Source organism: Molothrus ater, chromosome 7 (assembly GCF_012460135.2).
Source record: "Molothrus ater isolate BHLD 08-10-18 breed brown headed cowbird chromosome 7, BPBGC_Mater_1.1, whole genome shotgun sequence".
Classification (NCBI taxonomy): Eukaryota; Metazoa; Chordata; class Aves; order Passeriformes; family Icteridae; genus Molothrus; species Molothrus ater.
This window is the reverse complement of record NC_050484.2, coordinates 34,014,578-34,042,221: the sequence shown is the minus strand read 5'-3', so window position 1 is coordinate 34,042,221 and position 27,644 is coordinate 34,014,578. Positions and strand designations below refer to the sequence as shown.

Genomic DNA, 27,644 nt, shown 5'->3' with positions numbered 1-27,644 from the left:
CTCCTCAAAGTGCTACAGAACTGAAGCTGGTTATATATAAATAAATCAAATAAGGTAAAATTGAGAGTGTATAAATACATACTGTTTTCCATGAGGAATCTTGTTTTGAAGTCATGGCCCCACCAGCCGATTAGCCTAAGAGTTTTTAAAGAAAGTAAATTAATAGAAATCTTAATATCTTTCAATTTAGCTTTGAGTGTTAAGAATTATATAAGATTGAGCAATATATAAATTTCTAATAATACATTTTATTTCTAACAATGACATAAAAATGAAATAAATTCTATAAAGAGTTAGCACTAAAAACTTAACATTACGATTTGAGAATTTCTCTTTTACTGCAAATAATAAAACACATCACATCTTTCAATTAACTATTGATTTTAACAATATCCATTTTCTCTGAATTCACTTCACAAAACAAAAAATAGTACAGAAACATTTCCACTGGTTGCAAGGCATTAAATTCAAAACATTCTCTCCTGCTCTTAAACTTAGTTTAATGAATATTGAAAGCTAGAAGGAGTTATAAAATCTGACTTAGTTTCACCAAGAAAAGGACTTTTTGGTGAGCAACAAGCAAATAAGACCTTGGAAAGGTCTTGTGGACATTGCCTCACCCTTACTGTGAGGTCACTGTGAATTCTGCATACACTTATTTTCCTGAACTAAACTTATTCTGCAAAAAACTTTCTTTAAAATAAAAACCAAACCAGTTTAATACTATATTCCCTTTTTAAAGATCATCTCCTGAAAAAAAAAAACAAACAAAACAAACAAACATGCAATTATTTAAAAAATAATATGCCTGAGCTTGGATGTTAAAATGACATTACATTATTAACTCATATTTAATGGAAAGTATGTTTGAGGGCATTTCTACAAGCAGTTTTCTAAAGCAGCTGGATGCACTGGATCACCTACTGCCAGGGCACTGCAGATAAAACCAATATTGCAAAATCAGGGACTTTTTCCCCACCTCCCTTGGGTTCTCCACTTCTTATCTCAGCACACAGTGATATCACTGATTAATAATGCCATCCCACTTGAGATTGCCCTGTATTAATGCTTTTACAGTATCAAGGAGTCTCCATCACAGACTCCTTCCTGAACTTCTCAGCTCTCCAGAACTGGACATGTTGGACACCATTTCTGCCAAGGCTTTGCTCAGTTTTACCTATGCCAGATAGCAAAATTTTAGGAGTGAAGCCTGGCAAAACTTGCAATGATAAAAATAATCTGTATGTAAAGGTCACAGTAGATCAGCCTTCCTGGAAGCAAACAGGGAAAAGAAAGTCATGGCCCCTCCCTAAAGGAGCATTCTGCAGTTTGCCTAAAAGAGCTGAGCTCTGCAGAATTAAGACCACATCTGAGTTAGAAGCTTGTTATATGAATACTGCAGAGTGTAAAATAAAGTAGTTCATATTACTGTATAACAACACAGGTTTTATGTTTACTTCTGTGAGCTGAATCTAAACAGAGGCAGAAAAGGATGTTTTTTTCTTTATTGCTGCATGATATTTTTATTATTCTGAGACCCATGAAAATTAACAGTGCAATATACATCCATTTTAAATGAGATATTACATTGCCAAAATGAATACACCCCAAATAAAGTACAACAGAGCCTCTGCCCAAGTCACTGTGTTACTGATGCTTTGAATCATAAAAGATATTACAGTTATTTTATAGGAACTCTATAATACATAGATAACATTGCACTGAAAACCCTGAATATTGCATGTTCCTGCAACAATCTCCTGATATCAATGTCTACACACATTCTATGAATTTCAAAGGTTTGAAGCAGAAAATAAATTCAAAAGGAAATAAAACATCTGGACAAATAGTCTGTGAGAAGGAAAAAACAATACTATGTTCCACTTGGACCACACCCAGACAGCAAAGACAAAATAAAGATCAATCAGACCATTATCCAGATCAGGGCTGATGAAAAGCTCCCTGGTTGCACTTCAAATGCTCAAAACTCACTAATTCTGAAGTTGGCTTCAACCCAGATCTCAGCTGCAGCACCACAGAGGCAACTTGGAAAGTGAAATTTCAAAACTTTTCCAAAATGACAGAATGAAGGATTTTTTTTTAAAGACAGTTTTAGCTGTCTTGCCCTTTCCTACCATAATCTGACAATTTGCTTTTCCTCTTTTTTATTTTTTCTCTTTTGGCTGTTCTAGAACTTCAGAGGTGTCACTGCAGGATGTGCACTTTGAGGCAGCTCTGGTCCTACACTCTCATTGATCTAATGGTCCATATGGATGTCATGTTATTTGACATTTAAGTTGACAGGCTTCAAAGTGTGGAAATTAACAAAATCTTCACAAATTATAGCGATTTGCTGTTTACAATTTTCTGTGAAAATTTTGAAATGAAGGTTGCCACCGCTATGCCAAATTTCAACCTGTTGTGATGGGAGAGAGCTAAGGTGTTAAACCCCAAACATAACGCTTTATAAATGCTCACTAAAAATAATAGGCAATAAAACTGCACATTAACTTACTGCAGTAAAATTTCTTATTAAAGAGTTGTTACTCTGCATGCAAAGTGAGCATTTTGAACTGCAGTCGCCATTTCAACTGTTCCTGCCTCAAAAACAAAGGCACCAAGATCTAAATAGATTCTGAATTCCAACCCATAATTTTTGGCAAAATACATAAAGTGGAAGGCTCTGAAAAGCAATATATGATGTGCTTGTGATTAAAAACACCTTAAACATGTTAGCAATGGCACTGTCATGCTTCCCATGGCAGATAAAACCCATTGTAGGAAGTGTGTTAAAATCAGCATCTAAGGAGATAAAGGTCTAATTTAGCAAATGTTCCACTACAAATTAAAAAATGCAAATTTATCCAAACTGAGCCCTTGTTTTAACACATCACTAATCGAAATAGTTATCTCAGTGATGGATAGGTTTTGGTTGCAGCACCCTGCTGCCAGTCCCCCCAGCAGCTTCCCAAGGCTGGTCAGCAGAGATGCTCCTGGGACCCCTCCACAGAGAACATCTCTCCACCCTGGAGCAAAAGCATACTTGAAATCCATTGAGAAACCATGCCTAAAATGAGAGTAAACTAGTGCCAAACTAGCCGTGTCTTTTTCTGCAAGGTGAACATGTTCTTAAAAGCCCACTTCTGTTAGAAAACAACCTTCCAAATGGATTGTTCTGTTCTGTGCCTCAAATAAAACCATTGCCATCATAGAATGCCTTGGGTTGGAAGGCACCTTGAAAAGCATCTCTTTCCAACCCCTGCCAGGGGCAGGGATACCTTCCACTGGACCAGGTTGCTGAAGGACCCATCCAACCTTGTCTAGGTCCTCACAGTTTGATACTGAGACCTTCCCAGGGAATTCTGCCACTTCCAGTCTTTGCACAGAAATTTTCCATGTGCCACATAATATTTAAAGCTAACTGTTATTAGCTTGGCTTCATGAAACAAGTAAGAATATAATTAAATATTGCTGAAAGATTTTCAAATTCCTTTTTTTTTATTCCAAAATGTTCTCTTGTTTTACAAATCAATAAACAAAGGTTTGCTGGGCTGGAAAATGACTACAGAAAGGAACAGTATCCTCTTATTTAGTCATATTCTCTTTGAGGACATTTACACCAGGGAACAATCCCTCCAATAAGTATTTTTATTTAGCTCATTTTCCTCCTTCATATCTGTCTGCATTAGACTGAAGCACTGGTTGTTCATAGCTTGAGTCTTCTCATTTGTAGTTGTATTAATGATGCAGGAGTGCAGGATATAATGATCATGATGTATGTGCAGTGTAAACATCAAAGAAGATCCAGTTAAAGAACACAGAAAAAATACAAAAAAAAATTCCTCTGACCTTTGCTTTGGCATTACAGATGATCATGCTACTCATTTATAATTTAGAGCCTGGAGCAACACGGGTCTCATTTCCCTTCTCAGCAAGAAAAAGAGACAGAAAACAGGGAAAATGCCATTAATGTGGCCCAGCTTTTACAGTCCAGGGCAATGTGTTGAAGTATCCTGTCATTATATTGTGTGAGATAATCATTTCACATCCAGAGGAAGGCAAGCTGAAAAGCTACAGGAATACAGTGTGAAATTTGTAATACTTGATTTTACATCTTCCAGCTTCCCTGGGCATGGAGCAGTTTGTTTCCTCTCCCTTTTCAGGTCACAAAGCGAGCTGCAAATTTCATAGTCATTATTTAGATTATATTAGGAGCATATACCAGCAAAGCATGTTATGTTTATGAAAGGATGGATTAAGCCAAATCATAAACAGGCAGTTTGGGGCCAGGCTGTGTCCACAAAGGACCTGATGTAAGTGCTGGGTGGCAGCTAAGCTCTTCATTCACACATTGCTTTAATTTTGCAAAAGCATCCAGGTGTTGGCAAAGATTTGTTTGATTTTTTCATGCTACTGTTCCAGCCATGAGGAAGAATCAGCTCTGAGGAGTTAATGAGACTTGTCACTGCTCCCAAAGTTCATTACACAGAGCCAGGCAGATCCTGTGCTACATCTGCAAAGGCAGCCTTGTGCAGGGAAAAGAATGGAAGGGGCAAAAATAATCATTAAGTTCAGTTTCTTGCAGTCCCATATGTCCATGGCACAGCTGCTGGTTGAGGAGCACATCCATGTCTCAAGGCACCCTGAAGACCTAAGATGGGCAAGCAACAGACACTGTCACACAAGCTTAGAGGAAAGAGGTTAATTGTGACTTAAATATCACTCTCCTAGCAGGAAATGTGTGACAAAAACGCCCATGAGGCCTTAAAAATTAAACTGCAAAAGGGCATGGAAAGCCTGGAGGCTGGAGCCAGCCTGGAGCCAGGAACAATCCACATCTGACCATGCTGGACCACCATCCTTCTGCCTAGGAGAATGTGATGGTACCAAAGACCAAGCTTTCATATTTCAAATTCCAGGATTAAAAAACCCAAACCAAACTAATTAATTAAAACCCCAAACCAACAAATCGTACAATCAGCTCCTCAAACCCAAAAACAATTCTAAACATGCCTTACATCCATATATGAATCTCCAACTCAACTGAAAGGTTATTCCCATATTCTGAGTCTGAGGTGCATTCTTTCAGTTTCCTGGGCTCCATGCAATGCAATACAGATAGAAAATGTACCCAGGGCTCAGGTCCTCAGCAGGAGCATCTCCTAATGCTGCTGCACTCAGTCAAAGGTCAATCCCAGAAAACCAAACTCACAGAAACAGTTCTCTCACCCCCTCAAATCTACCTTGCTCTCACCCAGATCTGCAAACCGCAGAACCTCTGAGCACAGACCTGGTCCCCAGGCTCAACAGCTGGGCTCAACTCTTTGCATTCTACTCTGCATTAATTTTACTGCAGCTTTCTAATTGCATTTTTTATATGTTTTAATTTAATATCTATGGCATTAATTTTATTGCAAGCACATGAGCATGATTGTGTTTCTTTGGATTCAATGCCAAACCTCAGAATAAATAGAATGACACATACACACACCAACTAAGAAAACAGAAAAACCTGCTCGTTGCTGTACATGGCATTTTTTTGGCTCACTGGCTGGAGTTTGAGAAGGAGTTTCAATTTTCTTTGCTATCACAGACTTGTCTGATCACTGATGAGTCATTTGGTCTCTACGTGCCTCAAGCCCTCATCTCTAGGAATTCTGCTCAGGACTGCTCTAACTCTGCAGTGAGGGATGAGAATATATTTGTTAAAATGTACCCACATACTTACCAATGAGGACCACGTAAGGATGAAGAAAAAGATTTATGTGGAGCATCTTATATAGGATTTTTTAATATGCAAATAAGAAAAGGGCATTTGGAGGTAAGCTGATGTCACTTGGTTTTTTCCCCTCCTGCTAGCCTTTCCTCAAATTATCACTTCACCCTCCAAAGTTCTTGCCAATTTAGGTTTCTATTCATTTCAGAATCTAATATTTTTCTTGATCTAGATCACTTAACTGGCATTTCTGATAAGGTTCAAAAAAAATTTAAAAAATCAATATTTCTATTGTTTAATTACACATGGGATTTTACAGCTATGCTGAAACAAAACAAACCCAAGTGGATGGACAATGTTATTCCATTCCACCCCACACTCTCCACACTGAACACCCCAGCAGGGTCCTGCTCTCACCCAGAGCTTCCCTGCTGACAGTTCACTGAAAGGGAGAAAAGGCATTTCAAATGATGTTTGAGATGATGAGGGGTCTGCTTAATCAAAACAAAGAGTAATGGAAAAATAACTCCTGCTTTCATCACTGAAATCAAGAATTCAACGATTTAAACCCCCTTGTGTGGGTGAAACTCTTCCCATACTGAGAAGCTGTCAGTTCTGGAGTATCCCCACAGTATATATCTATAAGGGCTAGGATTTGCACAGGGGATTAAGGGACTTATAGCAGCTACCCCTGTTAGACTTCAGCAATATTTCCAACCTAACTCTCACAGTCTCCTTCAGAAAACCTTGCCAAGATTGCCAGAAGCTATATTTAAAGCCTTTTTTTTTTCCCTTCCTTTATATCTTTTTAGCTATCCTTTATCCCAAATGGTAAGCTTGGACTTGTTTCATTATTCTCTTCTGTGCAGTGCCTGTTAATTTTAAGTAGGATCTGTTGTTAGGATTTGAAAAGCTTTTGAAGCCCAGGTAATTATTAGCCTCAGACTTCTGTAGTTTAGGACTTGCTTACACTCTGCTGCTTTCCTTACCCCTTTCAACTCATTACAAATATTTCCTAATTATTAAGCATATGTGACTTGTGAGCGGTGCCATATATTATTAATGGGCCAGTCTCTCAGAACTCAGTGGAAAAAATCAAAACTCCTTATGAAAAGTTGCTACTGTGAAAGTAGGAACTTTTCATATTTAATATCAATGAGGCTTTACTTTGTCAAAGGACCAAAGTAATGTGATTGTATTAGAGGCTAATAGCATGACATTTTTCTTCTGTTAAGAGGCTTGCACTTTCAGTACCATCCAAAGGGAGACAATTTTTCTCCTCTATTTTGAGGCTTGTCTTGCTTAAAAAATAGCTAAACTCACTTTCTGCCTAGCAGCAAGTTTTAAAAGCAAAGACCCAAATCCAGGAAAAAACAGTCTCATAATTTAAACAATGACACTTAACTATGCAACTGCAATGGATGGAATTAAGAAACTTCCAGATTTGAGTAATCACCCTCTTTCCAAAAGTAGCTGGCAGCTCTCAGCTCCCTGAGCTTTGCCGTTCTTCGAGGTGGGTGATTTAACAAAACTGCTGCCACTGTTAGGGAGGCTCTTGGGTGCAAAACCTGGGCTGTTTGGTCAGTGGAGCACAAGGTGACTTGCAGCTCGTGGCTACCTGGAGACAGAGGGTGCACAAACTCTTCCTGGATTGATTTTTACCTTGTTAGTGTTTCAGGCTCGACACAAGTGGGAATACACCAATTTCAACGTGTCCATCCATATTACCCCTCCAGGTCAAAACAAAAGGAGATTGAGCTCAGTCGTGTAGCAGGAAACAAGTTGCTGTGGCCAGGGCATGAGGAAGAGGAATGGCTGCAATGCTGCCAATCCAATCAGGGCCCTTTGGAGCCTCACAGAGCTCTCCAGCAAACCTCTGAGGGGCTTGCGATAAGGGACAATAATTTCATTCGCCACGATTAGGCAAAAGAAAGGTATGAACCAACAGCAGACAAAATGGGAGCCTAAATTAAATCCCAGGAGAAGATTTCACAAAAAACAAACCCCCTAAGGCTAATGAAGTTGAATTAAAAACTGTTAAATCAGCTTACGAACAACTATTATCACAAAGTGCTCATATAACACTTTCACTGGCCAAATATCAGATATATGAAAAGGGGGAATACAGCCAACAGTATGTTCACACATTTAGTAAGGGGAAATTGAATATTCTGCCTAACACCAGAAATTAAAAATCAAGCAGGGAGCCAATTTACTCATGGAGATATTAATAAAGTTCTCAGTGATTTTTATAAAGTACTGAATAGCTCTCAATTATTTTATGGTGATAAAAAAAATCATGTTATATTCTTTAAGAATTCCATAATTTTTTTTCTAGGCTGTTTCAAACAGATTAAATTAAACAAGTGAAAGCAACAGTCCCTTCTAGAGCTACTTTTAAATGTGGATTCTGACTTAAAGGAGATTTGGATAGTTTTGATTACCATGATGTGTTTACTGAACTGTACAGTCTCTGCAATCCCTTGAATAAATCTTTCAGGGGAGGATATCTAGATAGATTTCTAAATATTAAATATATCTGACTGAAATACAATATAAAATTTTTAAGATCTGGGACATCTTAAAGGAGATTTGGATAGTTTTGATTACTATGATGTGTTTACTGAACTGTACAGTCTCTGCAATCCCTTGAATAAATCTTTCAGGGGAGGATATCTAGATAGATTTCTAAACAATAAATATATCTGACTGAAATACAATATAACATTTTTAAGATTTGGGATGTCTTTCTTGTTTCTGAATAGACTAATCACAATATTAATGCAAGACCTTTATCATACCAGAACCCTTATTAGCTAAAATGCAAGTTATCACCTCTGCTCTTTGCCTGAAACAAGAAACAATCCACATCAGTTGAGATTTTTTTAATGACAGTGGCTAGAACTAATTGAATTCATAGTTTCAAGTGCCAGCAAATTTGCCACAGAATCCAGTAGCTGTGTTACAAAACATTTACTAAGTGATACTGAAGGAGGAAAACTCAGATGAAGTCTTTTCAGCTGAAATCTAAGACATGAAATATTTAAGGGAAAACAGAAATGTGCATCTTTCAGAGTTATTTTAAAGAGTTTCTCTTCAAAAAGATTAAATTCCATCCATCACTAGAAAACAAGAACAATGTGACTTAGGTGCCTTTCTTTATTGGGCTCCGGTTGCCCAAATTTTCAGTAGCACGCACATTCAAGAGTCTTAAATTTATGTTATTTATTTATATGGGGTCTAAAACAGTTTTGACATGAGGTCCAATGTAAGTATGTCATGTTTGACATGAGGTCCAGGAGCTCCAGGCTCTTCTCACTGCAGAAACAGGTGAGAAGCATCAAATAAGGACATTTCTGTGGACTTATTGTCCTGTCAGAAAATAACTGTAGCTGCAACTCTGACCTTCAACACACACTGACAAAATCACTACCTGCACTAGCTGCACTAGCTCACAATGGGTTGCTCAAAAATCATCTCAGAAAACTGTCAGTGAAAACAGAGGGATACTGAAAAATTAGATTTCAGTCGGAAAATATTCCATTTTTGCTCAATAATCTGTACACAGCTAAAGAAAATATTAAATGATTCTTCACGTTGAGCAGCTCTTTTTCATGGCATGGGGCAGAAAGAACCTAACATTTTCCCAAAACTGTTGCACTGGTGTGATTAGATCAGTGAATTGATGTCATGCTGACTGAGAAATTAGGGAAAGGAAAAGGAAAGGGAAGATTCTGTGTTTGTCCCCACTAGAAACTCCTCTCCAGACACTTGAGTGAGCTCTCTACAGAACTCTCTGGAACTGCCCTGCAGTTTCCACACAGTGGAAGGCAGCAAGAGGCAGCTGCCAGCAAGCACTGAAAATTACTCTGGTGAAAAATGAGGAGTAGTCACTGTGACAGTAAAAATTGACCAGCAGCGACAAAGAGGTGTGAAAATAAGTATTTCACAAATGGAAAGTGAGAGGAAGGCTGGCTTACAGCGAGTGGGCAAGAATACACAATATATGTCATGAAGGCCTCTAGGAAGCTCCTGATTCAAAGACGTGTGGAGATGGGTAAGAAATAAAAGACAGCAGGCTGTGGATGTCTTTTGCTGGACTTTAAGATAAAATAGATTTGATTAAGGGAGACAAAAGAAAAAGAAAAATATGAAGGTTTCTGACCTGGTGAGACCTTATCTTGATTGAGTACTGGAAAGTTTTAATCAGGAGAAAGAGGGAATATGAGGACCAGAAACCCCATGAACAAGAAGAAACAAATAGGCACAAGTGGTAAACCAAGCAAAAAAAAAAACAAAAAAGAAGAAAGAAAAACCATTTCATAATGCCCCCATGCACAAATCCAGAATGCCAGCTTAGCAAAAAGTAACAAGTCTGAATTATTTCCTTAACCTGAGCAATGACCTTTGAAAATGCTTATGGTTTGAGTCAGGTGCTGGCTGGGACATGAATCACAACATGAGCTGTATGAGTGACCCCAGAGCTGCAGCTAAAGGCAGAGAGGTGCTCAGCCAGGTCAGGGACACAGACAGCTCTGGGAGACATCCCAGGCACAAAACCCCATCTGCACACGGAGCTGAGAATTACAGGAACACACTCTGGGGGACAGAAATGGAGAGAAAGCTGTTGATGACACAAAAGCATAAAGGCTCTGGCTGGTGCTCTCAGCTTAGAGCAATTTGAAGCCATACCATGACCTCAAAGCACATTCTATAGGGAGAATTTAGACACAGTTTCCCATTGTGGTCTAATGAACCAATACAAAAGCATGAGCAAATCTCATTTTTAAAGGGCATGTGCAGACTACAGGTTTAACTGAGAATCTTAGGAGGAAAGATTCATACAAAGTTCCAAAATTTCTGAACTAGAAAAAGTGAAAAATGATCAAACACTGAAAGTGAGTCAACATCTAGTAGGAAATTCCCAGATGCAAAATTGCATTAGTTCCAGCACATTTCTGCACAGAGGTAAGCGAGCTCTTAGTGGAAACAACAGAAGATTTACTAGAGTTTTTTTTTCATTAAAAATAAACTCTTTCCTCCCTAATATAGAAAGGTTCTGTGAGGTGGCTACAGAAGCACACAGATGAATGGATAAGAAAATAAATAACTCCTCTTTTTGTGACTTACTAAAAAAAAGCAGGCAAAGAAGGTTTTCTTTCCATTTTCTTAGAGGTGTGTAATACCAGTAGTTGCATCTCTGTAAATTAATTAATCAGGAAGGAAGCTTGCTGCTTTGTCTTATTGGGAAAAATCAAGACACAGCAAAGTGCTTTCAAAACTGCCTGCCTGGAAGTGGAGAACTGAGGCACACAGAGCAGGCAGATAACAACACACGGACTTTGAAATACAAGGGAATATCACAGCAACCATCCAGACTCCAAGGAGAGCCCCAGGATCCCTTCCCTGCTAGTTAACAGGATGCAAGACTCACCCCCAGGCTACATTCACCTTTCCATCAGGCGAAGCTGGTTGGTTCCTTTCATGTGTTTGAGCAGTTGTGTCTTACACCACCCATGAGAAAGCTCGAGGCACTGCAGATGGGAAAGCAAATGTGGAAGGAACAGAGCCACCTCCCTCTCATTCCCGAGGCTGGGAGTGGGACAGGACCACGGCAGAGCACACCAAGTGATGTCCCTGAATGTGATCCAGGAGGAAAAATGCATGGGAGTGCACTCAGGGAAAGAGAGCAGCACATTTCTTCCTCATTCACCCCATAGGTGATGCAGAGTTCACGCACAGCACCTTTACAATCACCTTAAAATCCAACCAGAGCAAAGGTGACAAAACAAGGAGGAAGACCTTCAAGAAGGAAAGAACAAGAACACTTATAATGAGGAAAGAGATGAGATTGCTTGAAGATACAGCTTAATTACAAGGAAGGATCTGAAGGAAGAGAGAGAGAAAATACTTGACAGAGAACAAGGAGACAATCATGGGAGCCACATAAAAGGAGCCGAAGAAAAAGAATGGGAATAGATGATGTGAGTGCACATTAACCTCTCGTTTTTTTCTCCCAGAGACTCACTCCAAAGTTAAAAAATGCTCTTGGATATTTGCCATGCAGTTGGTGAATCCGAGAATACACCCCTGCAGGCCCATCATGGGTCTAGATTGGCCTAATAAATCACTTGTCCCAAGACAATGCAATTAAGCCTAATTAGCCGATAGCTTTATTCCTAAACAGTCTCTTCCCAAGGGAGGTTTTAACTTTTGGTTTCTAAATTAGCTCAAGGAACTAAATTGCTCTCATCTCCTTGGCAAAGCAACAGTTCATTTCTACCTTAGCACAGGATGCTTCATGCACTCGGGGGACGCGTGCTCGCTGCACGAGTAGTTTATTTACATTAGCCCACGGTCCGAGTCCAGCAGGAGCAGGGAGAACCCTTTGGAAACAGCAGCATGCTCACTGCCATCTGTCACCACTGACTTCCCCACCTGGCTGCACTCAGCACAGCTTCCCTACGAGTCTCTGCGCTGCTTCTCCAGATCCTCTCCTTGACCAGGACAAGGTGCTCTGTTCTGATAAAGCTTCGAGTAGTTCTGAGATGCTCAGAGGAGAAAAATTAAATAGGCCAGCGAGAAATGGACCACCTTGGCCTATTATCTGAGTAAAGTCTGAGTAGAAGACTCAGTCTGAGTGAAGAAATTCTTCCCTGTGAGGGTGCTGAGGCCCTGGCAAGGGTGCCCAGAGAAGCTGTGGAAATGTCCAAGGCCAGTTTGGATGGGGCTTGGAACAACCTGGGATGGTGGAAGGTGTCCCTGCCATGGCAGGGGTGGAATGAGATGAACTTTAAGGTCCCTCCCAACCAAAATCATTCTATAATCCCATGATTCCCAAAAGCATTAGTAAAGATCAGCATTAGTACTTTCCAGTATGGTAAAACAACCTTCTAAATCCTTTTATGACTGTCCTTGGCTTCCAACTCACGTTCCTCCAGAGTTACATTATTTTCAGCAGTCTTACAGAAGATTCAGCTCTTTATTTTGGGGATTATGTGACTCTAATTCAAAAAAAGACTAATGTGATGTGTCCTCATAAATCAAGAAAATGAGCAAAGAAAAACTCAGCGGGCGCTACCAGTCCCAGAAGGTGCAGAGTAACCTCCTGCACAACAGTTACTGGAGAGACAAGGTTTGCACTGGAGCAGGATGGGGATCCAGAGCACCTGGGGAAAATGGGAAGGGGAAAGTAGAAGGAGCTGGAGTAGCATATTTCTATTTATCTGACACCAGGGTTAGAGTTCACATCCCAAAAAAGCTGTGCAGCTCTCTATAAAGAAGTAGCAGGAAGTTATTTGTGCTCTGGCATTTTCATTGGCATCAAAATACCAGAAGGGGAAGTAGTATAAGAAAAAGAACTGATATCTCACCTCTGTCTGTGAAGAAATTGCCTGAAGATGCCTTTTGTTCCTCAAAGGTAATATGAAATCGTTACCTTTTTGCTTCTTGCTCTTTTAAACTTTTTTTTTTATCCTATGGTAAAAGCCAACAAATCTTTGGACATCAACTGCTTCCTGCACATGCAGCATTTCTTCACATCACAGAAACTTTTCACTTTTAAACACTACCTGCTGCTAGTGTGGGCTAAAGTCTTGATAAATCCCTTCATTTTAAACACTGTACAGTTTTCATTTATTTAATCCTCTGCAAGGGTTTATCTATTATTTTCCTGACTGCCTTACATACATTTATTTCCCTTTCATCTGTTTAAATTGTGCCTTACTTTTACTTAGTTTACTGTCTCAGGGCTCCGCAAATTTGATTCTTCCTGTCCCTTTCACCTCTTGGCAGCAGAGCTGAGCCTGCTGCCCATCTACAGCTGCAAACACTCTGCTGGGAACACCTGACTGAAGCATCTTCTCCCCCAGGCGCTCACAAATATTCACATTTCATTACATCTAAGTTGCTTGGGAATTCAAGTTATCCTTCTTATAAATGGAGAATTAGGGAGAGAGCAAAAAATTTCAAAAATTAAAATGGGAACTTTTCTGGAGCTCAAAAAGCTAGACAAGCAAAATTTCAGTATTAGTAGGTCACTTCAGTGCTCTCTGTGTTGGAAACCTCCCCTCTGAAACTCTTACATGGAAACCTGGAGGCACAGACTCAGCCTGCATTGACCTGATGGTTTCAGTAGTATTTCATAGCTCTGCTCTCTCCAGGTCCTTTTCTTTTTATTTGAAACCCTCCCATAAAGAAATCACTCTCACACAATTAGCCAGGAATATATTGCATTGTGATATATAGAGCAGGTATTAAAAAAGCTATTTGAGTATTAAGAGAGACTTCAAAGGAGGTGAGATCATGGGAGAATGGGGATAGATCATACCCATATATGTCAGATTGATTCAGTTTTTCTGCTCTAAGGACAAAGATGGGGACTAGCAAAGCACTACCCCACATGCTTGGGTGGAGATGTTAATTGGGCTGGTTACAACATGTGACTTTTAGAGCCATGGCCCCTGCAGTGAGTTAGAGAACCACCCCAAGCTAAGCCAAAGTGTTTTTCAGGACTGCAGGGTGGTGTATGCAATGAAACAAAACAACAGCAGGACACAGGAGACTCTATCACCCTCAGCTTCCACCTGATCTAAAGGTCAAGCCCTGCCCTCAGACATAAATCCTTTCCCCAGATACTGAATTCCCAACTTTATAACTCTTGTGGGAAGCTTGCACTTCCATGAAGAAGAGTGGGACTGTTCGCCTTTTGTCTGCTGGGACATGTCAAGGTATTGCTGATTTACATCAGGTCTGGCTTGTGGAGGTTTGCAGCGAGGCAGCCCAAGAGCAAAAAACAGCTCTGGCTCATGTAGTGATGGTAAGGCTATCAAATACTTTAACAATTCTATCCCAAGTTACGTTTTAAAAGAAAGCTGCAAATAAATGTTTTGTTGTTGGAGGGAGCAGCTGGAGAGGAACAAACCCAGTTTCTTAAGCTGGGCATAAAACAAAGCATACCCACAAAATTAGAAATTAAACTAAAATACCTAAATTCCTTTGGTGATGTGCTGTAGCTGGGTTTGGGGGCTCTAAAAATTAAATTTTAGAATAAGTTCTTTTTGCCCCAGTAACATTTGTCTTGTACTCAGACGATACAAGACAAATGTTCTGCCTCTCTGAATTACACTCAGAACACACATTTTCCCATTAAGACACAATAGATTATTTCCATATTAAAATAACTACCTAGTCGATAACTTGCAGGAAATATGAAGGATGAGATGAATTAGAAAAATTTATATAGGTGAGTAAAAAGTGACTCCCCTAAAACCAGCCATGAGTTAGGACAGTATTTCAGGCAGCTCACACGACAAAAGGGTGTCAGCTGGATTGGAATTTAATTCCCTGCTCATGAATGGGCTGAGGTGCACAGAAACAAGTGGCTGGTGCCTCTGTTCTTGACTGAAGTTGTGTGGCCACTGGGTGTCATCCTTGATTCAGATGACAGCCAGAAACTGCAGCTGCAGCGCAGAGCCTGCAACTTCCCGAGCAGTTAAATTCCACTCTATTTGATTGTACAACATACAGCAAATTGCTCTGCATTTAAATCAGCTATACAATTGAATACTTTGACATAGACAAATTCTCCTTTGTCTCAGTGCTTTATTTGGAGACCTGAAATGGCTGGTTGCTGCAGGAAAGAAAGAAAAGTAATGCAACAGGGGCATAGGAACTACGGACAATTTGATAAGTGATTATCAAATCTCGGGAAATATGAAATAACTATGATTAAATAATGCAGAGGGTCGATGCAGGAAGTTTGGAATTATATCTGTAATTTGTCCCCAGGCTGGAAAAGCCTATTCCATATAGGTAATTTCATTTAAGATATTCAGTATCCAGATTCAGTGCACAAATTAATGACTATGTATGAAGGAGCTGGTTCGGGGAAAACTAATCTAAACTCTCACCTACAATGCCAAGCTAGTACCCTCAGAACAGTTCCAAAATGTCATCAAGGAGGAAAAAAGACTGAAGGTCCTTGATATTTAATTAATTCCACCTATAGCTATTCTGTAATTTTTCACATTTTTTTCCACTGTTCAGCCTCTTCCCAGTTCCCCACAACCAGGATCCATGGGAGCCACACAACCAGGTGTGGCCATGGGAGCAATGTCTGCACCTGGCAACAGGGGAGCAGGAAAAAGCCTTTCCAGAAGGAATATCCAGACATCCAGTAAGTTTTGCCCATGCTCACATATAAGGTTGGAATCAGCTCACAACAGGTCATATGTCATCCTAATGAGTTTTCTGTTATGGGTGACTGAAAAGAACTTATCAGCGTTATTTTGTTATCTCCTGGGAGTCTAGACAGTCTGAAACCAGCACACAGTGCAGCAAAGCTGCCTATTATAATATTATTTGTCTCTGGAACCTGATTTAGTTTGCGTTCTTCAAGCTAAAATAAAAGGAAGTGCCAGCAATTTCTCCAAGCATTACAGGCAGAAATGTTTACATTTGTCAGTGCATTAAAAGTATTTATGCCACTGTTCTTAACATACAGAGTATAGCCATAAAATGGCTTAAATAACAGGTATTTTTGTTAATGCAGCTAACCTCAGCTGATAGCTCAGCTTTCCATGGATTATACAGTCTTTCAGAACAGATCTCCATGTAATACTTCCTAGCTTTACCAGTGGATATAATTTTAATGAAAACATGCCACTACTAAAGAGCTATTAGGCACAGTGTCGAAACTGTCTTTGATTTTGTTCACCAACCAAAGACTTCAATGGTTATTTAAAATCCATTTTTAAAGGCAGATGTTAAATATTCTCTTTATATTAAGCAACCTCATAGACATGATTTAGGATGCTTGTTTTTAATATTGCCAACACTCTCTTTTATGGTTCTATTTAGTTAAGAACTGATACCAGACTCAAAGAAGGAAATGCATTTTAGATGTGAGCATGTGCATTAGCAATTTCAAAATTTACCATGGTTAGTGTAAAGCAACCCATCTGAAGTAACAAAGTTAGATAACCAAATTGTCTAAAGGTTTACTACCCTTTTAATTGAAGCAATAAACCAGTAACAAATATTAACCCAATGAGTTTTTATTGAAATAGGAATTTTCTTCTGTTTCTATAAATATATGCATAGATGCACATACCCATATTCTATGGCTAAAAATCAACACAATTTCACTTTCAGATCTCAATTCTGAAAGGGAAGGTTCCTTCCCATTTAAACTTCACAGCACCTTTTATTTGGGAATTTATTATTAGAAAAATACTTACGCTGGTTTAATACTCTTGGAATGCTTTTCATGAATGTAGGCACCAGCAAGGCCTCCTGCTCCAGAATTTAAATACTGCAAAGAATAAATCAACATGTACATGTCGTGCTCATTATCTGTAAAGTATCACTTTCCTTCCCTCACCCTGATCTATAAAACAAACCAATTTTAACATTTCTAGTGGTTTCTAGATGGAGATCTTAGCATTCGTCACAAAGTGCTGATGGAGGTAAAAGCAGATATATTTTTTTCAGATTAGATTTAAAAGTATCTCTCTTGGCTTACATATGGTATTTGAAGTCTAAGAGGCCAGAAAATTGAAGTACATCTGAAACAGTTCCATATACATTTGCTATATATATATATATATAAAATATATATACATAGCAAAGTCATCAAACAATTCATCTGACTATGTCTGACGTGTCTTAATCTCACTAGGAGTCAAAGGAACTAAAGATACCTCGCTCTGTGATCTGAAATTATTAAAGTTTAGACAAGAGTATTCTATTATCTGGGGACCACTTCATAAAATATTATACCTGTGAGACCTTCTTGGTGTGAGAAATAAGAGAAGAGCCTCTGATTCCACGTCCACAGGGCAGATGTTTAACCACCACCAGTATCCACTTCACATCCACAAGACCTTGTAGGTCATTGCCACTTTTTGGACCCCCTCATAACAGAGACACCATTAAAGTCAGTGTCCATCTCTTTGTTGTGGCGAATTCAGAGATTCAGCCAAGTCTTGCTCAGCTGCTCAGGTGCAGCTCTTATTCACCTGACCCGTGTGCTGACCCATGAGACGAGTGACATTAGGGAAAGCAGTCTCCAACAATGGATCTGTTTTACCTTGTAGGAGCACCAGCAGGCAAAATCTACTCCCCAGTCATGCAAATGAAGCTCCACATTCCCAACAGCGTGAGCCAGGTCGAATCCAACAAGGCATCCCTGCAGGAAAGAGATGATTACTGGGTTACTTATTAAGATAATCATCACTGGGATTATTTTGAAAATAACTCCTTCAGAGCTTAACTTGCTCTCAATATGTAGGCTACCTAGAGACTTTTTACAGAAGCAGAGAGTGATAGGATAAGCGTGAATGGATTTAAACTCAAAGAGGAGAGATTTAGGTTAGATGCTAGGAAGAAATTATTTTCTGTGAGGGTAGTGAGACACTGGAACAAGTTACTCAGAGAAAGTGTGGCTGCCTCATTCCTGGGAGTGTTCAAGGCCAGGTTGGATGGGGCTTGGAGCAACCTGGGATAGTGGAAGGTGTCCCTGCCCATGGCAGGGGGGTTGGGACAGGCCAATTCTTAAGGTCCCTTCCAACCCAAACCCTTCTATGATTAATCTATCAAGAACCATCTGTTTTCAGTGATTACTAGAAACAAGTTTTCTATGCCACAGATGCATGTTGAAATCACCAATTTTTCTGTGATTTGTCTTCAAGGATGCTTGGATAGGGTTTAGATTTCTGAGGTTTTGATTGTTCAGGGAACTGGAATCACTTGAAACAAGTATTGAGAACAAATGTATAAATACAAACACTTCATGTATGGCACAACAAACCCCAGGCAGAGACAAAGCAGTAATGGTCATAATGATGCCAGTTACCCATAAAAAATTACATTCCAATATATATATTCATGCTCAAGGTGTCCCTGGTATTTAAACGAGAAGGACCTTGCTCTTTGGGAATCCAAATGGATGAGATAGCAGCTTATTCAATGCCTTGGTCTTTAAGAACTTTTATATTTGTCCTTAAAAAGAAGGAATCTGCCATTTCTCTGTTAAAAATCTTGTATTTGCCATAAGCACAATTTACACAGGACACTGAGAAAAAGTGGGGGGAACCAAATATCTAAGTACTGAGAGATTTCTAGATCTAAAAGTATGAGTTTTACACATGAAATAACCACTGGATGGCAGCATTTTTAAACTAAAAAGTTATTTCAATCTTTGCTATTTATTTAAGAGCAGAGAAATAAAACTGCTTTTTGTGCCTGGACTACAAATTAAATGCTATTTTACATTTTGCTTTTAAAACACAAACAGCTTGCTTGGAAGCAGCAGGGTAGGAATAAGAGTGAGAGCACAGGCTTCAGAAAAATCAACGTCCAATAATAAAACAAAGGGTTTTTTTAAGAATCTCCTGCTGTTTCTTGCATGGAGGGAATCTTAGCTAAATTATTTAAGCAGTACTTTGGTATATTTAATCTTCTGTATAAACTAGATAACAATTTGTTCAGAGCATCATTTAAAGAAGATGTGACACATAAATTCTAATAGAGACATTTCTGAAGTTATCAGCTTGAAAAATTATTCCAAAACGATGGAAAGAAAACTCACTGCCATAGCATTTGCATGATCTAAATGTTGGAACTAGAGTCCCAATAAATAGCCATGGTGGCTTGATTTCACAGGGACACAGAGAACTGAGGTAAGAGAAATCAACTGAAATGGTGAAGTTAATGCAGAGAGGCTGGGACACGCTGAATTCCTATGGGAATGCTCTCATCTGGGGATAAAATGGCTTTGGATCAGAGAAAAAAGCTTCAGCAAACTCAAGCCAATTGCCAATGAATAAGGAGGTTGTCATAAGGTTTTAAGGCATTAACTTCAAAACTTCAGTTGACTGGATTTAAACCTTAACAGGTACGTACATCCCACACAAACTTTTGGAAGCAATTCTATGACAGATGCACTGGTTTCAGTGGAAACCAGGAATAACAGATGAGAGTCTTGCAGAATGCATGTATCTGTCTGTACATTGACAAAATTGAAATAAACAAACAAAAAAAAAAAAAAGGAATTTGCTCATAAAGAACAAGCATGTAAGAAATTTAATTCTATAAATCATGTGCCAAAACCAGCTGTCCTTTCCCTGTCACTATGCAGTATACTATATAAAAAATTATGTTCAAACACATAACATCGAATTATGAAAATACAGTAGATGGGAGGTAGGAGGAGATAGCTTGGGACAATTGGATGCCCTCACAGTAATGAGGCTCCATAACCACCTCCACAGTGTGACTTTGGAATGGACAAAGGTTCTTGGGCACTTTTGCATCTGTGGCTGCAACAGATCAGCTTGAACAAAAAGGAAGGTTATTGGCATAACACCCATGGGGTCACCCATCCTCCTGAACTCCTTTAGCTGCTCCCCACCACTTTGAAACATGTTGGCGGATCCTACTGGGCAGTGTTTAACAATACCGAGGCACGGGAAACTCGGGTTCAGTGCTGGCAGGGTTCCTGCATCGTCTCAGAAACGCCCACTCGCACCAGTTTGTTCGAGTCGTCATCTGCAAGATGGGGTGTGCTGGTTTGCTTTCCCAGGGAGGTGTCTGGCACTTGAGTCACACAAACAGCAAATGTTTAGCCACACAGATTGCATGGAAAAAGTAAAACAAACTGAAGCAGCTCTCCCTGCACAAGCCACGCAGAACCAGGACTGCGTGGGAACGGCGCTTCCCCAGACTGGGGGGAAAACAGAGCTCTCCATCTGCTCCGGGCAAAGGAGAGGACATGTGCTCTCCCCTGCCTCTTCTGTTTTATTCTAACATCTAAAAGTCATTTCTGCCAAGTGTCTGGGTAGCTGCTGATAACCAGCAGGTAACAACTCAGCATGGACAATGACATTTGGAGAGAGGGAGAGAAATGACAGCTTCACGCCAGCAAAGCTGGGACATTTAGAAAGAGAGACAGGAAAAGAAATGAAGATGAAGGATCTTAAAGCTCTTCCTACTGGGACTCAAGAGATTAAAATATTTTACATAACAGTTCAGAGTCAGTGGAAAGTACGATATAACTTATGAAATTAAAATTGTATTTGAAAGGTAGAGCCTCCTAAAAGTCAGCCATTTCTTCACTTGTAGAAGAATAAAACAACTCAGCCTCCTCCATCCTCTAGAGCAAGCTTGAAAGTATGAAACAAGGAAAACTGTTACATCCTCTTCAGCCTACTGATGAGTCTCTTGCACAATATGTAGTAATTTCGATTTATCTGAGAGACCTTAGATGGAAAAATAGCCTGAGGTAATTTTTCAAGCTTAATTTAGTTCATTTAATATTTAATGACTTAATGAAGCTGTCTATGTGCAGAGCTTTCACTCTGGGAGGAATCTTAATGTACGCAGAGAACTTAGGAAATTGGCTTAAAAAATGTAAAAGGAAATCAGTAACTTAATTCATAAATGATTGACCTCAAGAATCCTAGGACATTTTCCAGGCCTCCAGAGCTCACAGCTCAAATCTCTAGCCAAGCCCTGATAGGGCACAACACTGTGGGACTTTATTTTGACAGTACATTAAAAGAATTATTAAGAACATCTGTGTAGGACTTTTCTCTCTGACATACTGGCTGACAAGTGATTTTTTTCCCCTCTCTTCTTCTCAAATAGCATTTTCACCTTGTATTTTCCCCTTCTGACTCGTTTGCTTGTCAGTTCTCCCCAACCTATTTTCTGTTCAGGAGTGCAGGGTCATCCACCACCCTTCATTCCTGGGAACGAGAGCTTTGCATTTTTGCTACAAACATGACTTTTTCAGTCTTATCTGCTTATAAAAGAACTTTCAGCCTATCTGTGACAATATGTTGACTAGAAGACAATTCTGGATTCATCAGGTCCAGAAGCTCTTGAAGGAGATACGGTAAGTCCAACTAAAGCCATGTATAGATACACAGACACTAATGACTCTGCTTCAGCAGTTGTTTTTGTTTTCCTCTAATCCAACAGCAGCTCCTAACCCCAGCTCTGGCCTGGGAAAAGAGGAGCCAACTCTTTTGAAACCCCCACATTTCAGGCATTTTGATAACTAGGAGCCTTGTGTCCAAGATAAGCAGCAGGGAGCAGAAATGCTTCTTACCAACAGGAACACTTCATGAATCTACGGTTTCGGGGCTGTTCATGTAAATATTTGTCATACGCAGACGTTGAAGTGTGGTGTAACAGTTTCTTACATGGAGGGTTTGTGTAAACATATAAACATCACTTAACCTGTGGGCAGAGTCTGTAAGGACACTGAGCTGAGTGTATCTGACAGGAGGGAAATAAAAACACGGCTGGCTCGTGCTTTTCAAGCCTTAAGGGTACTCAAACAGTTCTTCAGGTTGAATTAATTTTGCTTTTTTTGCTTTTTCAGTATACTAATGATATTTTACTTCATTAATCTACCTGGATCTCAATCCTGCACACTCGAACCACTAGAAATTCAATTTGATGGTTTTTTTTTTCTTCTCTCTTTTGAAAAATCTGTGGAAGAAGAGATTAATGTCTACATTATGTCATTTCTAACAGGCATTCAGATGGAAACAGGCCTTTGACATCTACCTGTTCCTGCTGGAATGCTGAATTGCTGTCACAAATTGCTCTGCTCTTCAGGAACATGATACAGTCTCTGGGTAAAGTGTGTGGTGGTTTTGTGTGTATCCCTGTGGAAGCCCATAGGGTTAATATTATTATTATTATTAACACCTGGGTTAATATTATTATTATTACTTGCACTGCCTTGCAGATATTTTAATCTTTCTCCATCGAGTCCTGGTTATGTCCTCAGATTTTATAAACATCAATCAATTTTCCCTCTCTGTAATAAGCTGTGAGTGACTACTCTCTCCCAGAACACCACTTTGGGGCAGTTTAGAGCTATCAGTGAAACCGCATCTCTTCCACATATCCAAGTCTGCAGCCCACAGTCCAGAGAGCATCTTTGGAGAGGTGATAAAGCAATGGATTTTTTTCCCAGGTTGTTCATCTTTATGGAAAGGAAGGAAGATTTCTCTCTCTCTTTCTCAGACACCTTTCAGACACACCACGGAGCGGCTTTCTGGGAAGCAGCACTGAAGACGTGTAGGTGTTGGCAGCTCTGCTGCCACCAGGAGAGAGAGAGAGTAGAGCAGTGGGTGGCACCATCCTGTTAATAACCTGTCTTCCCTTTCTAGCATTCCAGCACAGTGGAATTGTGATTTTCTGTGGTCAGCAAAGCACTGGCAGACACTCCAGGAAAGCACCATGATGGAGTTGCTTTTGGAGCTCTTGCACAAACCCACTTCCCCTGCAGCTGCCTCCCCACATTTCTATTCACCCTGCTTTTCTACATCCCTGTCAGAAGTTGGTTTTGTTTTGTGCTGTTTTTAACGCTGGGTTTTAACACCAGGTGCTGCTCTGTGAGAACATTCCCTTTTTACATCCCACGGGCCCTGCACCAGCTCTCGCACCTGCTCTGCTCTCCCAGAGGGGACTTTTCCATCTCTTGCCATCAGCATAACTTACGCCCTGACGTCCAGAAAAAATTCCACTGCCAAACCTACGGCTACAGAAGATATATAGTGTGCTGTGAGGTAGGAACCTCTCCAGTGAGTTAAACCATTAAAGATAAAGAGTTAGCTGGTCTGCCAAAAACCCAGTGATACCAAATAAGTTTACCCTTCAGTGGTTAGTTAATCTTGTATGAGATAAGCTGCATCCAGTAAAAGGCTGCCAGCATGGAAAGTCTGGTGACCTCCTGTTGATAAGACAACTTAATTAAAAACTATTTTCTCCTGGATTCTGAAGGCAATTGAGATGGTTAAAGAGTTTTACAGCTATGTCCACAGAACACACTGCCTGCAAGCTCTGAAGGCTGAGTCATCACTAAAATACACTTGTCTTGTGATGTTGATGTGCTCCACATTGTGCCTGTCTCCAGAAAACTCATCAGTGGAGTCTGAGCACTGCTGGCTCCGTGGGGATCTCACCCCTCTGCTCAGGGGGGAGCAAAATCTGCCATAACACAGCTACAGGAAAGGAGGAAAATCATAAAAGACTCATGTTGAAAAGGTTCAGAAAAAGCTCAGAAATCTTACACAAACTAACTTTCAAAGACAGGTGAGAGCTGTGATTGCCTCCTCCTCCTCCTTCACTGAGGCTGTTGGTATTCTACCCTTCAAGAAAAGCCGTGTCAAAGCTAATAGTCATGAATTACCTTTTCCAAAGAGTTTAACATTCATCTGCCTGAAAGATTGCTCCCACAGGGCTATTTCTTCATGGAGCACACAGTCCCCCAAAGGTCTGGGCACAGAGTGCTTTTACATTTTACCAGAGACCTACAAATTTCTGTGCTTTGTTCCACAGGAAAAAAAAAAACAAAACCAAAAAACAAACAAACAAAAAAAAAACCCAACAAAAACAGAACAACTGATATCACAGCGAAAACTGATCTAAAATTAGCATGAAAAGGACACATCTGGAGCAGTCCTACCTTTTTTTGGCCAGCCCTTGTTATTCTAGGGATGTCAAACAACTGTCCTGTGTAGTACTGCACCCCACTGAACAGAATGACAGCAATAGAGTCCCCTTCCTTCTCAATAACAGACAGGATATCTTCAGTCCTCAAGGTCTCCTCCCCCTAAAAAAAAATTAAAGGACACATTTTACATCCACTCTGGCAGTAATGACATCGCCATTCCTTATTTCATAATCTATATTTTACCATGAAAGGAGATCAAAAGCAAACCTTTGTCTTGGTAATGATATACAAAGGTAGTGCTGTGAAGTAGCCTACGAGCAAGTAACCTCAAAAAAATAATCATTAGCAAGTGAAGCTTGGAGGTGCTTGTTATAAAATATCTATTCACTTCATGCTCTAACATGCTCATATCCTTTAGTATTTCTGACAGTTTTAATTTACAGTCAAAAATTCCTGGTGCAAACAGAATATCGAATGATTTTTAAGTGGCATCTGAAATTTGTGACACCCACAAGATTTGAAAGTTGTCTATCAGCTTCACTCTTTACTTTTCTGATAAACTTGGTATCCCACAGGAAGCTATTATAAACCTGACATATTCATATTTCAAAAACAATGTCTCACATCATCAAAAGTACAAAAATCCCCAAACCTGTGGTCATTAAATATAGAAGAACTTCAACCACAAGAAAAAAAGAATCAACCTCATTTTTGATTCTTTACAGGAAAATTACTGCCCCATCCTCCTCCTGTCTTCCTAGCAAGGGATCTTGTAAAACATACCACCACCTAGGGATCAATTAGGCTGTGAAAACCTAGAATTAAATTAGACTTGTTACTGAAAAAAGCTTGGGCAAGATGGTTGAATTGCAAGGGACTGTTATTATCTCAACAATCTCTGCAAATCTATCAAGCGTTCAGGAGTGGGCTCTTTACTCACAAGATGACTCAGATTTCAGAAGCAAAAGGTCACCCTGGGTTTATAGTTGGGTGACAAAGTTCTTAATGCTGCAGAAGTGAAGCGAGGCAGCATTTCAAATTAATCTGAATTGCATATTACTGAGAGCAGACCTTTCCCTCAGCCCGTGCTGATGCAGACACAGTGCTGCTCGTGCTATGGCAATCTCTTAGCTCAGGACGTTCAAAGGACACTGGGAATTCTCAATGAGTCAAAAGCATATTTTGCAGGTGACTCAGGATGCTGCTAGTTTTTTTGGAAACAGGAAAAATAGAGAGAATGGCTTTTGTGTTTTTTTTGTTGTTCTTCTGGGAAAGTTAACTATTGAATCAGCAATTATAAAATGGGGTCTAATGTCAAAAATATGCACGGAAAGACATCTGTTTATGATTCATAAAGTTTATCTACATTTTAATGCACAGATTGCAACTTCTACACTAGAATATTTGAGAATATTCACATGAAAGGTGTTTCTGCCCTTGGCAGTAAGCAGAAGTGACAGGTTCCTCACCAACCTGCCTTGGCTGCAGCAGGACCATGCTCCTCTCCACATCCAGCCCATGCAGTCGGAGCTGGGACTCCACAGCATACTGGAAGAGAATTCCATGCAGACAGCATTAACTCAAATACATGAAAAACAACTACAAGGAAAAAAAGGACAAACACATCAGAACTTGAGAAAGCTGTTCAGATGCCTTGCCTTTCACTAAAAGTAATGCTTGAAAGTATAATCCAACTCCACTGAGAAATTCACAGATTTCCTCTGGATTAAAAAAAGATATGAATTTAATTCTTGTGAGAATTAATTTAATTCCTTTGCAAGGATAAAGTCAAAGCCTGAATCCCACAGGATAAATCCATGGAGCAGAATGAGAGTGGAGATAGGGCCCTGAGCAACCCATCCAGTGGGTGGCATCCCTGCCCATGGCAGGAGGGTGGGAACATGAACTTGAAGACCTTTCCAACGTAAACCATTCCATGGTTCTGTGGTGTGATGGATGCACTCCACCAGGGATCAGGAAGCCAAGCCTGCAGGGATCACAGCCAAGGAGGACTGAGCATCCCTTCTCCAGGAGCCCTGGGTACCCACATGCCCTGCTGCCAACACAAACGAGGTTTGGCCAGCACAGACATCCTGCCCTGAGACATTCTCACCTCTTCTATTTGCTGCTCAGCTGGAGGGAAATAAGAGCTTTAAACTCTCAAGCTATTTAAAAAATTCTATCTGCCGATTTTATTGATAAATAATGGTCCTGGAGATCAAATAACAATCATCAAATAATAGTATAAAAGAGTTTAAAATTTCACGACAGGAACTGAAGCAATGATAGTTGAAGAAATTATTACTGAAGTGCCATAGAAATTTAAGAGGATGGAGTGTAAATGTACAAGTGCATGTGGAACAAATGTGGGATTAATCTGAACATTACTTAGAATAAAAGCAATTTGAGGTGTATACATCTGTGCCAGCATCTTCATTACAAATAAACCTGTTAGTAGCTCCAGTCACTTTTATTGCACCTCAGAGATCAAATTTGTTATAAATTTCCAGGAGTTTACGGTGCTGATGATAAAGTAGCAGTGCCCCACAAACCCAAAGATTAATTTGCTCAAAGCTCTGATGCACAGGCTATTGTCTCTTATTTTACAGCAGACAAATTATGTTTGAACTAGTAATCTAAAGTGCTAAGAACAAACATTTCATCTCTGTCTGGGGATATATAAGTGTTAATGTTGTGAGTTTGTATTGATTTGGTTTCATAAAGTAAAACAGCAACAAGAATTAATAAAACATTTACAACTTTAGTTGATTTAGGCCAGTAGTTTGCTCGATGTCTTTAAAAAGACTAATAAATCAATGCACCCATTCATTCTTTTCCTCATGAAACACTTCTTATTTGAACAAAAGGAATAAAGCTATGATCTGTAAAGTATGCTGAGCTGAAAAGTTTCTGACAGATTTTTTTATTGTAATCTTACTTGGACAAGATGAGCTAATAAATATTCAAATCGTACTACCGATATTCTTTGGAAAAATATGATTAATAATACAAATATGGTGAAATATTAATTTCTTACATGGTCAGATGGAAAGGCTCTTGCTTCTAGAAGAATTTTATAGCGTCTTGGAGTAGGCTTAAAGAAAGATAGCTGTTAAGGAGGAAAAAAAAAATAAAGAAATATTGAAATTTATCTAAGCAGAGATGAGAAAGATGCTCCCAGCATATAACTTAATAAAGACTGCTTTACTGTCATGCAGACCTACAGAGAATCCCTGAGAAATTACAAATATTTTTTTGTCCATATAACATTTATCAAAGTAGGAAAGTGTTATAATACTGTATTTCACATATCCATAACAAAGCCACCAAAACCCAGCAGTGAAAACTTGCACTTACAGGAATCAATGGCAAAGCTTTGACTGCAGCCAGGCAAGCTGGGATTTCACCCAGCTCCATCCAGCAATCAAAAGCAGCAGCTGGAGAGTAGCAGGC

At 39.6% G+C, this 27,644-nt stretch overlaps 1 protein-coding gene across 1 annotated transcript in view; it reads right to left on the bottom strand.

Annotated features, from left to right (window-relative positions):
• KYNU (kynureninase) overlaps window positions 1–27,644 on the bottom strand; it is a 58,627-nt gene that overhangs the window by 6,831 nt on the left and 24,152 nt on the right. The window contains exons 6-11 of the mRNA XM_036386850.2: window positions 27,229–27,300; window positions 25,665–25,739; window positions 24,204–24,350; window positions 17,808–17,906; window positions 16,957–17,030; window positions 83–135 (exon numbers count right to left, since the gene is read on the bottom strand). Of these exons, the coding sequence (XP_036242743.1) occupies window positions 83–135; window positions 16,957–17,030; window positions 17,808–17,906; window positions 24,204–24,350; window positions 25,665–25,739; window positions 27,229–27,300 (520 nt within the window). The remainder of the gene's footprint in view (window positions 1–82; window positions 136–16,956; window positions 17,031–17,807; window positions 17,907–24,203; window positions 24,351–25,664; window positions 25,740–27,228; window positions 27,301–27,644) is intronic.